The 12,088-nt window shown below is 49.4% G+C and overlaps 1 protein-coding gene across 1 annotated transcript in view; it reads left to right on the top strand.

Moving 5' to 3' along the window:
* Positions 1-12,088, top strand: part of LOC123751855 (putative neural-cadherin 2) — a 157,245-nt gene that overhangs the window by 142,890 nt on the left and 2,267 nt on the right. The window contains exons 14-20 of the mRNA XM_069333074.1: positions 2,532-2,693; positions 3,685-3,876; positions 4,489-4,667; positions 4,767-4,956; positions 6,541-6,650; positions 8,562-8,690; positions 11,099-11,305. Coding sequence (XP_069189175.1) covers positions 2,532-2,693; positions 3,685-3,876; positions 4,489-4,667; positions 4,767-4,956; positions 6,541-6,650; positions 8,562-8,690; positions 11,099-11,305 — 1,169 coding nt within the window. The remainder of the gene's footprint in view (positions 1-2,531; positions 2,694-3,684; positions 3,877-4,488; positions 4,668-4,766; positions 4,957-6,540; positions 6,651-8,561; positions 8,691-11,098; positions 11,306-12,088) is intronic.

Here is a 12,088-nt window from a genome sequence, read left to right as displayed (position 1 = left end):
GTTCTCTATGTCCGGTATGAGAATGAGAAAAAGTACTGGAGCAAGCACCGAACCCTCGAGGACTCCAGGGATCTGATCTTTTCACGGCGGATGATGCGGATTTCACCTTGTTGATTATTACACACTGGGCTGTATTTGTTTGGAAATTTAAGATCCATCTTCTTTCTTTGTCAGTTATATCTTTTGCGAGCATTTATTGCGTAATAACACCATGGCCAGATTTGAAAGCTTTCAAGAAATGTGCGAATATTCAACAGCGTTTTGCTTTTCTTTGATGGTACCTAAAACAATGTCCCAGTGGTGTAACAACAGAGAAAGGCAAGGGTGCCTTGTTCTATGCCCTTTAGGTCCAAATCTATCTGTGATCTGCGATCGTGTACTTCGTGACCTTTCTCATTTGTGATTTTAGCATTCTTCCTAAGATTTGTATAAAGTGTGATGCTAGTTCCATCAGTCTGTAATTGTTTGCTTCTACTTTATTTCCTCCTTTATGAAGTTGTGTTATCTCTGCAGTTTTAAATATGTTGAGGGTAACAACTGTAAGCTCCGTCTCCAAAAATTGTTACTGGCCAGTGACAGCGTTTTTTTTTTTACCAATCTTGATGAATTTGAAATTCCAGGTATCGGGGCCCTAGTGCAGAGTCCATGTGAAAACCTGGTTGAGGCTAGCCCCAAGCGTGAGGCCTTTAACTTCGGACAAACCGACAAACATTCTTACTAAAAGATATGGATAATATACTTATTTATCTTGTGTAGAAGTTTGGCTATACTTCGGAATCCTGATGTCCGCTTACCTTAAGTCTCCTGGGGGATTAACCAATGGATTCTGGTTTATCGGATCCTTATAGCGTGTTCCACTATGGTCACACTATCTGTTTAGGAACACTGGTTGAACACGAAACGTCCAGGGTAGATGCCAGGCTGTACTCTGTGTGGAAGGAGTACAACTGACCAGAGTTAGGGGCTGACACTGCGTGGGACGCTTACATGTCGGAGGGTATTTGCCGTTGTGCGGACAGGTCGAGTGAAGGAAGCAACAACACAGACAAATGTGACGATGTGACATTCACTCACTTCTTATAACGAAAATATATCGTTGTTAAAGAACATCAACAACAGCAGCACCCTCTAGAATTATCTTGAATCACAATAGAAATAATGCGATAGTGTTAACATTGTCTGACTCGGTATTACCTCTGGTATTAATCTTACAACAAATATTATGTCAAATAATTTTAATTATAGCAGAGTATTTTTTTTAACTGCGGAAGCAATTTAATTGGTAGAGAAGCTTTATAATTAGCCTACATGTTAACTGATATGCGTGTGTATTATAACTGTGTCTGTAAAAATATTCGAGCCAGATATTATGAGCGATTAACGTGTTGTATATAATTATTTCGGATGTGCATTTTAGGGTAAAATCAAAATTACATTTGAAACCACTCGCTGGGGAAATGTTCCCCCCTCTTTCAGGACTGTCATCCAGTATTTCAGGGGCGAGGTTAATTATATTATCATTAAGGTTTCTCGTGTCTTGTACAGCCTTCCACCCTCCCCCAGCTCTGTCTACTCTACTCCCCCAGCTTCCATACCCCTCCCCATCATCCTCCCTTACCTCACCTCTCCCATCCTGTCCCTCCCTCTACCCTTTCCACTCCTGCTCCCTCTCGTATCCCGACCATGTAACCTCTGACGAACACCGATGATTGTGTTTGCTCTCCTTACCTCCCACTCTCGGGAGAGTTAAAGTACCTAAAATGTCCAAAAGAGAGTCAGGCTGATTTCTGACAATCTGAAATGCATTTCTGATTTCCCTAGTGAAACGTGCTGGAGAGAAAAATTCGAATTTAGGAGTATAGTTTTTTTTCTTAAATCACGTTCCAGAGCGGCCCAGCTGACTGTCAAGAGCTAAAGGGAAAGAAATAATTGACAAACGCTCTGGATAAGAAAGGTCAAGAGGCAAGAGGCAAAAGAGAGAGAGAGAGAGAGAGAGAGAGAGAGAGAGAGAGAGAGAGAGAGAGAGAGAGAGAGAGAGAGAGAGGGGGGATATGGTTGTGATTGTTCCTGAATACCTCACTGTCGGTACTGAGGTGAGTATGCAAATTAGGGAGTTAATGTATATTACCTAAATGAAGTGTAACTTCGACTGCAATGTACAAGACTCAATTGATCTCTCCCGGTACTTATTGTGCACATTATTATGCTAACGATGATTAATGTGTGTGTGTCAGTGTTTGTGTTCCGATCTCTTGCGATTTATACTAGACACTTCCTTTATCACTAACTCTCATCCTCTCATCTCGAGTGTATCTCTCCTCTCCCCTCTTCTTCAGAGTCTCGGCATCCTGTCTGCCTCTCTATCTCCCCTCTTCTCTCTCTCTCTCATTATCCCTAATTTTATTTCACGTCCTTCATTTATATCTATCACCTGTGCTCTCTCCACTGTTCTTCCCCCCCTGTCTCCTCGTTCTTTCTCCTCTCTCTCCATTTGCTCCTAATTCCCTCTTCATCTCAATTTCTCTCTGCAGGTGCCAGGGGTCGCCTGGCTCCCTGCGGTGTGAGTGCCTGCCGGGGTGGGCGGGGCCAAGCTGTGCCACGCCCACCACGCCCACTACTTTCCTCCACAACAGTTACGTGAAGCTGGCCCTCTCCTTCACGCCCCTCGGCTACACCACCACCATCTCCCTCAGGTAAGTGGCACCTCTCTCAGGTGTGTGGCACCTCTCTCAGGTATGTGGTACCTCTCTCAGGTATGTGGCACCTCTCTCAGGTGTGTGGCACCTCTCTCAGGTGTGTGGTACCTCAGTGTGGTCAGATATCATGTGTGTGAAATGACCTAACACGTCAGCTATAATAACATATTACCTATAATCCCATCCATGGATTTATCATTGTCTACTGGAAATAGATCGTTACCCCTGTAACTTGCACACGGAACACGGACATCCTGGGAGAGGGGTATAGTTCTGGTGCCCTGATATATCTCATACCCTAATATACTTCGGTAATGCTTCCTGTATCGCTCACATGGCGAGTATTTGACCCTAATAAGCGACATGTAATCAAAGGTCAGCATCGGTCGACCCACGTACATAGGTGGTAGGAGTGCCTCGTGCCCCACGTACACAGGTGGTAGGAGTGTATCGTGCCCCACGTACACAGGTGGTAGGAGTGTATCGTGCCCCACGTACACAGGTGGTAGGAGTGTATCGTGCCCCACGTACACATTGACAGGAGTGTCTCGTGCCCCACGTACACAGGTGGCAGGAGTGTCTCGTGCCCCACGTACACAGGTGGTAGGAGTGTCTCGTGCCCCACGTACACAGGTGGAAGTAGTGTCTTGTGCCCCACGTACACAGGTGGTAGGAGTGTATCGTGCCCCACGTACACAGGTGGTAGGAGTGTATCGTGCCCCACGTACACAAGTGACAGGAGTGTCTCGTGCCCCACGTACACAGGTGGTAGGAGTGTCTCATGCCCCACGTACACAGGTGGTAGGAGTGTATCGTGCCCCACGTACACAGGTGGCAGGAGTGTATCGTGCCCCACGTACACAGGTGGAAGTAGTGTCTCGTGCCCCACGTACACAGGTGGCAGGAGTGTCTCGTGTCCCACGTACCCAGGTGGTAGGAGTGTCTAGCGTCCCACGTACACAGGTGGTAACATGTGTTGCTGCCGCAGGTTCAGGACGCGGAGGAGAGGAGGAAAACTGGTGGTGATGACGTCACAACATGGGCGGGACATGTGGGCGGTGGAAATGGTGGGCGGCCGCGTGTGTGTGGTGCTGCGTCTCCACCCGCGACCCACCACCTCCCTCTGTCTCTCCCGGGCCGCCCTCGCTGACGGCCGCTGGCACTCTCTCCTTGCTGCAAGGTACACGCGCTCTCTTATTGCCTCTCTATCCCTCTAGTGATGCATACAATTACTGATGTTACATCTTACCACTGTAACATTGACACCTGTTCCACTAGCGCTGTAACATTGGTACACTATTTCAGTCACTGCAATCCTGGCACTGTATCACTGTAATACTGATATTGTATCACAGTAATACAGGCTTTGTATCACTGTAATTCATTCATTCATTGTATCACTGTAATGCAAGCATTGTATCATTGTAATACAGGCACTCTGTATTCCTCTAAAACTAATGACGTAATATTTGCATTTTATCAATGTATTAATGTTTCACGGGCATTGTTATTCTACTGCTTTAACATTAACATTGCAGAGCTTGCATTACATCACTGTAATACTAACAACAATATGCTCTGTAATACTGTGCCTGTAATACTATCCCTGTAATACTGTCCCTGTAATAGTGTCCCTGTAATACTGTCCTTGTAACTCTGTCACTAAATTATTGGAATTTTGTTACTTTATCTTTACTTAATTTTCCCAATTTGCCTTTTAAACTAATTTGTTCACACAAAAGAGAAAATGTGAGCGGGCCTTGTAGGTCAGTAAGAGGTGTGTCCCTGGCAGGTACGGCTCTGCGGTCTTCCTGACGGCTGACGACGGCGACGGGGACCTGTACAACGCCTCGGTGGTGCTGGAGGGACGCCAGCTGCTGCAGGTGGACGGACAGGAGGGCGTCCATGTGGGAGGCTCGCCCGAGTATGCTGGAGTCAACGTGTTCAGCATACACAGAGACTATCACAATGGTTCGTGTTAAACTGGGTATGTTGAGTATATATATTTATATATAAATATGAGGGAGTGAGATATAAATATAATATTACTCCTGACCATTACCACTATAGGCTGTATGGACGACCTGAGGATCTCCGGGCGGAGGATACCACTACCGCCAGCGATCAACAGTACAGCTTGGGGTCAGGTCAGCGTGTTCCAGGGCGTCGAGCAAGGGTGTGGTGGTCCTCTTGCCTGTGCCAACGTCTCCTGCAGGCCCCCGCTCTCCTGCGTCGACACCTGGAGGTCCTACCATTGCGGGTCTGTACACAACAATTCTCTGGTGTCCATCGCAATCAGTTTTAAACTTTCCTAATAACATACTTTTTTGTTGTTCTCTTGAATTGTTCTTCTCTTTAATTGCTGTTTTCGTAAAACGTTAGTCTCATAAATTATTGTTGTCCTCCATTGTAATTCCCCGGAATAACAGATTGCTGCTCTGGACGCATATTTCTATAATCAGATACCAATTGTTACACAAATTATTGTTCTATTCTAAATCTCGGGCAAGTTGGGAGCCTTATACAACTTTTGTCCTCCCACTGTCCACTCTTAACACGGATTAATTATTATTTAGTTAACATGTAATCTCTATTAGAGGTCTTAAATGTTGATTTAATGAACGGCCTCTGATGTGTTTTACACTTAAAATATGGATGTATAATTACTAACATATTTCCATATTTAGATATAAAATTAGAAACTGGTAGTGACAGGTGTGGACATCACAGGTTTGGTGAGGGGCTTGTAGTGACAGGTTTGGTCATCACAGTTGTGGTGAGGGGCTGGTAGTGACAGGTGTGGTTATCACAGGTGTGGTGTGGGGCAGGTAATGACAGGTGTGGTCATCATAGGTGTGGAGGGGGCTGGTAATGACAGGTGTGGTCATCACAGGTTTGGTGAGAGGCTGGTTATGACAGGTGTGGTCATCACAGGTGTGGTTAAGGGCTGGTAGTGACAGGTGTGGTCATCACAGGTGTGGTTATGGGCTGGTAGTGACAGGTGTGATCATCACAGGTGTGGTGAGGGGACTAGTAGTGACAGGTGTGGTCATCACACGTGTGGTGGGGGGCTGGTAGTGACAGGTTTGTTCATCACAGGTGTGGTGAGGGGCTGGTAGTGACAGGTGTGGTCATCACATGTTTGTTGAGGGGCTGGTAGTGAGAGTTGTGGTCATCACTTGTGTGGTGAGGGACTGGTAGTGAGAGTTTTCGTCATCACATTTGTGGTGAGAAGTTGGTTGTGACATATGTGGTAATCACAGGTGTGGTGAGGGGCTAGTAGTGACGGGTGTGGTCATCACAGGTATGGTGAGAGGTTGGTAGTGACAGGTGTGGTCATAACAGGTGTGGTTAGGGGCTGGTAGTGACAGGTGTGGTCATCACAGGTGTGGTGAGAGGCTGGTAGTGACAGGTGTGGTTATCACAGGTATGGTGCGGATCTGGTAGTGACAGGTGTGGTCATCGCAGGTGTGGTGAAGGGTTGGTAGTGACAGGTGTGGTGAGGGGCTGGTAGTGACAGGTGTGGTCGTCAGAGGTGTGGTGAGAGGCTGGTAGTGACAGGTGTGGTCATCACAGGTGTGGTGAGGGGCTTTTAGTGACATGTGTGATCATCACAGGTGTGGTGAGGGGCTGGTAGTGACAGGTGTGATCGTCACAGGTGTGGCGATGGGCTGGTAGCGATAGGTGTGGTGAGGGGATGGTAGTGACAGGTGTAGTGAGGGGCTGGTAGTGACAGGTGTGGTGAGGGGCTGGTAGTGACAGGTGTGGTCGTCATAGGTGTGGTGAGGGGATGGTAGTGAAAGGTGTGGTGAGGGGCTGGTAGTGACAGGTGTGGATGTCACAGGTGTGGTGAGGGCCGGGCGCTGAGCAGTAGTAAGGAGACGTGTGAGGACGAGGACGAGTGTGTGTGGCGTCCTTGTCTTAACGGAGGCACCTGCTTCAACACCCAGCCAGGTGAGGCGTCCTTGTCTTAACGGAGGCACCTGCTTCAACACCCAGCCAGGTGAGGCGTCCTTGTCTTAACGGAGGCACCTGCTTCAACACCCAGCCAGGTGAGGCGTCCTTGTCTTAACGGAGGCACCTGCTTCAACACCCAGCCAGGTGAGGCGTCCTTGTTTTAACGGAGGCACCTGCTTCAACTCCCAGCCAGGTGAGGCGTCCTTGTCTTAACGGAGGCACCTGCTTCAACACCCAGCCAGGTGAGGCGTCCTTGTCTTAACGGAGGCACCTGCTTCAACACCCAGCCAGGTGAGGCGTCCTTGTCTTAACGGAGGCACCTGCTTCAACACCCAGCCAGGTGAGGCGTCCTTGTCTTAACGGAGGCACCTGCTTCAACACCCAGCCAGGTGAGGCGTCCATGTCTTAACGGAGGCACCTGCTTCAACACCCAGCCAGGTGAGGCGTCCTTGTCTTAACGGAGGCACCTGCTTCAACACCCAGCTAGGTGAGGCGTCCTTGTCTTAACGGAGGCACCTGCTTCAACACCCAGCCAGGTGAGGCGTCCTTGTCTTAACGGAGGCACCTGCTTCAACACCCAGCCAGGTGAGGCGTCCTTGTCTTAACGGAGGCACCTGCTTCAACACCCAGCCAGGTGAGGCGTCCTTGTCTTAACGGAGGCACCTGCTTCAACACCCAGCCAGGTGAGTCGTCCTTGTGGGTCCCTCCCTTGTGGGGCCCCCTCCCTTGTAGGGCCCTTTCTTTATGGGGACCTTGTGGGTCCCATCCCTTGTAAGTCCTTCTCTTGTGGGTCTTGTGGGGCCCTCCCGTGTGGAGGCCCCCTCCCATGTGGGGCCCCTTTCTTGTGGGCCCCTTCCTTGTAGGGAGGGGCCCCCACCCTCGCTACACCACCCTCTACACCCTCCCCACCACCTTGTAGGGAGGGACCCTTGTGGGGCCCCTCCCTTGTGTGCCCCTCTCTTGTAGGGCCTCTCCCTTGTAGGGCCTTCCCTTGTAGGGTCCTCCCTTGTTGGGCCCCTCTCTTGTGGGGCTTTACCTTGTGGGGCCCTCCCTTGTGGGGCCCCTCCGTTGAGGGACTTTCCTTGTCGGGATCTTCCCCTATAGGGCTCTACCTTGTGGGGGGCCTCTCCCTTATAGGGCTTTTCCTTGTTGGGCCCTTTCCTTGTGGGTCCCTTCCCTTGAGGGGCCCTGCCTTGTGGGGGCCCTCTCCCTTGTGTGGCCCCTCTCTTGAGGGACTTTCCTTGTCGGGATCTTCCCCTATAGGGCTCTACCTTGTGGGGGGCCTCTTCCTTATATGGCTTTTTCTTGTAGGGCCCTTTCCTTGTGGGTCCCTTCCCTTGAGGGGCCCCACCTTGTGGAGGCCTCTCCCTTGTGTGGCCCCTCCCTTGTCGGACCCACTCTTTTGGGGCCCGTCCCTTGTGACGCCGTCCCGTGTGGGCCCCTCCCCTGTTGGACTCTCCCTTGTGGGTCCCTCTCTCATCGGCCCCTCCCCCTTGGGCCCCTCTCTTCTAGGCCTCTTCCTCAGGTGCCGCTCCTTTGTGGGGCCCCTCCCTTGTGGGGGCCCCTCCCATGTGGGCCCCCTCTTATATGGACCCCTCTCTTGTGGGCCCATACACCTGATTTGGACTGCTTATTCATCCACCTGACAGATTGCATATCCAACTAACTTGGTCTTATCCCATTTCTCCTCGAATGCCTATTCATCCACCTGATTTGCATTGTCTACTCTTCCAACTAACTTGGACTGTCTATTCATCTTATTCATCTTCTATAATTGACTTGGAATTTACCACTACTTCGTTTCTAATGTTCATGAGTGAAATTCTGTTCCACCTAATAATGAGACGTTTAGATTTTTTTCTTTCTTTTAAGTTATCCTCTTCTAATGGTATTCCGTTCTCTGTGAAGGCTTCATGTGTGCGTGTCCGGCGGGGTTCAGCGGACAACACTGTCACCTGCCAGACGTGGGGGAGACTTCACTAAAACTGCCGCTCGGGATCCTGGTGACCATTGTCGTCTGGTGCACATTTCTCCTGCGTGAGTATATCGACCTGTTAAGTTCACTCTGTTAATGCTGCTTTGGTGATGTGCAGCAGTCCACGTCTTTAACAATGTGTGACAATTGTTTTTATGTTGAGTAGTTTATTTTGTAATTGCTTATGTCTCATATTATTGGAAATTGCTATTATTTCTTAAACTTTGCTTTAGTGATTGCTGGACGTCTTTAAGTCCGGCTGGGACGTCATCGGAACCTTCAAACAGGTCACGTTTCTGATTTATCTCCAAAGAGGTATTACCAAGTGACTGTCCATAGGAGATAAAGTTCTCTGTGGGGAAGAACAAAGCCAGTTGGGAGCCAGGGAGGATCCCCAGAAGATACTAATCCCACCACTGCACATAAAATTTGGGCTTATGAAACAAGTTGTCACAGCGTTATATAAGGAGTCAGAAGCCTTCGAGTTCCTGCAAGATTTCACTCTAAAAAGTCTTAGGCATATGTCAAAGACGGTGTCTTCATCAGACCAACAGATAAAAAAAGATCGCAGAGTACAAGGAATTCCCCAAAGAAGGTCACTAAGAAAGAAATGTGTCGTTATCTTGAGGTTATCTTGAGATGATTTCGGGGCTTTAGTGTCCCCGCGGCCCGGTCCTCGACCAGGCCTCCACCCCCAGGAAGCAGCCCGTGACAGCTGACTAACTCCCAGGTACCTATTTACTGCTAGGTAACAGGGGCATTTAGGGTGAAAGAAACTTTGCCCATTTGTTTCTGCCTCGTGCGGGAATCGAACCCGCGCCACAGAATTACGAGTCCTGCGCGCTATCCACCAGGCTACGAGGCCCCATCGTGAGTAAATTTTTTCATCAAATCCCAGGGCATGCTCTTGTGGCGCTGAGCCTACAAGAGTGAGAAAGGTTGAATGGTCCCAATGCCAATAAATGACAAAGAACTCTATGACCAGACCAGGATTCGCATCTGCGTTTCCAGGGCTCGTCCCGCTCAATCATTCCAGCGGAATATGGGCGATAAAAACACACAACTAAAAGTTTTGTTTTATATTATTTTAAAAAGTAATATAAAACACAGAAAAATTTTAAACAATATTTTTTTTAATTCGAATCCCTATATAATAATCTATATGATAAAACTTCTCATAATGTAATATTCATCATTATTCAGCTGATATTTTACTGATATGTTGATAATAGTCTACATCATTAGACTACTGTCAGTGTAGGTCACATCATTAGACTACTGTCAGTGTAGGTCACATCATTAGACTACTGTCAGTGTAGGTCACATCATTAGACTACTGTCAGTGTAGGTCACATCATTAGACTACTGTCAGTGTGGGTCACATCATTAGACTACTGTCACTGTTGGTCACATCATTAGACTACTGTCAGTGTAGGTCACATCATTAGACTACTGTCAGTGTAGGTCACATCATTAGACTACTGTCAGTGTAGGTCACATCATTAGACTACTGTCAGTGTAGGTCACATCATTAGACTACTGTCAGTGTAGGTCACATCATTAGACTACTGTCAGTGTAGGTCACATCATTAGACTACTGTCAGTGTAGGTCACATCATTAGACTGTCAGTGTGGGTCACATCACTAGACTATCAGTGTGGGCTACATCTCTAGACTGTCAGTGTTGGACACATCACTAGACGCCCAGTGTCGGTCACATCACTAAACTGTCAGTGCAGGTCACATCATTAGACTGTTAGTGTTGGTCACATTAGTAGACTGTCGGTGTAGGTCACATCACTAGACTGTCAGAGTAGGCCACATCATTAGACTGTCAGTGTGGGTCACATCATTAGACTGTCAGTGTGGGCCACATCATTAGACTGTCAGTGTAGGCCACATCACTAGGCTGTCAGTGTAGGTCACATCACTAGACTGTCAGTGTGGGCCACATAACTAGACTGTCAGTGTGGGCCACATCATTAGACTGTCAGTGTAGGCCACATCACTAGGCTGTCAGTGTAGGTCACATCACTAGACTGTCAGTGTGGGCCACATCACTAGACTGTCAGTGTGGGCCACATCATTAGACTGTCAGTGTAGGCCACATCACTAGGCTGTCAGTGTAGGTCACATCACTAGACTGTCAGTGTGGGCCACATCATTAGACTGTCAGTGTAGGCCACATCACTAGGCTGTCAGTGTAGGTCACATCACTAGACTGTCAGTGTGGGCCACATCACTAGACTGTCAGTGTGGGCCACATCACTAGACTGTCAGTGTGGGCCACATCATTAGACTGTCAGTGTGGGTCACATCACTAGACTGTCAGTGTGGGCCACATCATTAGACTGTCAGTGTGGGTCACATCACTAGACTGTCAGTGTGGGCCACATCATTAGACTGTCAGTATAGGTCACATCACTAGACTACTAAACCTTGAGCTCATCACGTGCTCCTCCCAAAACAGTGCTGATCTGCGCCTTTCTGCTGCATCAGCACCACCGCCGCTCTGCGCTGCGCAGAGGCGCCGCTGACAACAAGGAAGACGCCGTCAGCTGTGATCAACAGGTTTCCCCGCCCTGCAACAACACGCCCAACCTGCTGGAGCTGCAACTGTTGACGCCGCCCAAAGCCAACGGTCAGCCTGCCTGGACCAAGAACCCCAACATAGCAGGTATGTGGCCCTCCCCCCCTACCAGCCTGGACCAAGAACCCCAACATAGCAGGTATGTGGCCTTCCCCCCCCCACTACCAGCCTGGACCAAGAACCCCAACATAGCAGGTATGTGACCCTCCCCCCCCCCTACCAGCCAGGACCAAGAACCCCAACATAGCAGGTATGTGGCCCTCCCCCCCCCTACCAGCCTGGACCAAGAACCCCAACATAGCAGGTATGTGGCCCTCCTCCCCCCCTACCAGCCTGGACCAAGAACCCCAACATAGCAGGTATGTGGCCCTCCCCCCCCCCTACCAGCCTGGACCAAGAACCCCAACATAGCAGGTATGTAACCCTCCCCCCCCCTACCAGCCTGGACCAAGAACCCCAACATAGCAGGTATGTGGCCCTCCCCCCCCCCTACCAGCCTGGACCAAGAACCCCAACATAGCAGGTATGTGGCCTTCCCCCCCCCCCCTACCAGCCTGGACCAAGAACCCCAACATAGCAGGTATGTGGCCCTCCCCCCCCCTACCAGCCTGGACAAAGAACCCCAACATAGCAGGTATGTGGCCTTCCCCCCCCCCCCTACCAGCCTGGACCAAGAACCCCAACATAGCAGGTATGTGGCCCTCCCCCCACCCTACCAGCCTGGACCAAGAACCCCAACATAGCAGGTATGTGGCCCTCTCCCTACCAGCATGGACCAATAACCTCAACATAGCAGGTATGTGGTCCTCTCCCCTACCAGCTTAGACCAAGATCCCCAACATAGCAGGTATGTGGCCGTCCTATTACCAG

This window comes from Procambarus clarkii, chromosome 29, assembly GCF_040958095.1.
Source record: "Procambarus clarkii isolate CNS0578487 chromosome 29, FALCON_Pclarkii_2.0, whole genome shotgun sequence".
NCBI classification, from domain to species: Eukaryota; Metazoa; Arthropoda; class Malacostraca; order Decapoda; family Cambaridae; genus Procambarus; species Procambarus clarkii.
Note: the sequence above shows the minus strand (reverse complement) of the source record. Positions and strands in the feature narration are given on the sequence as shown.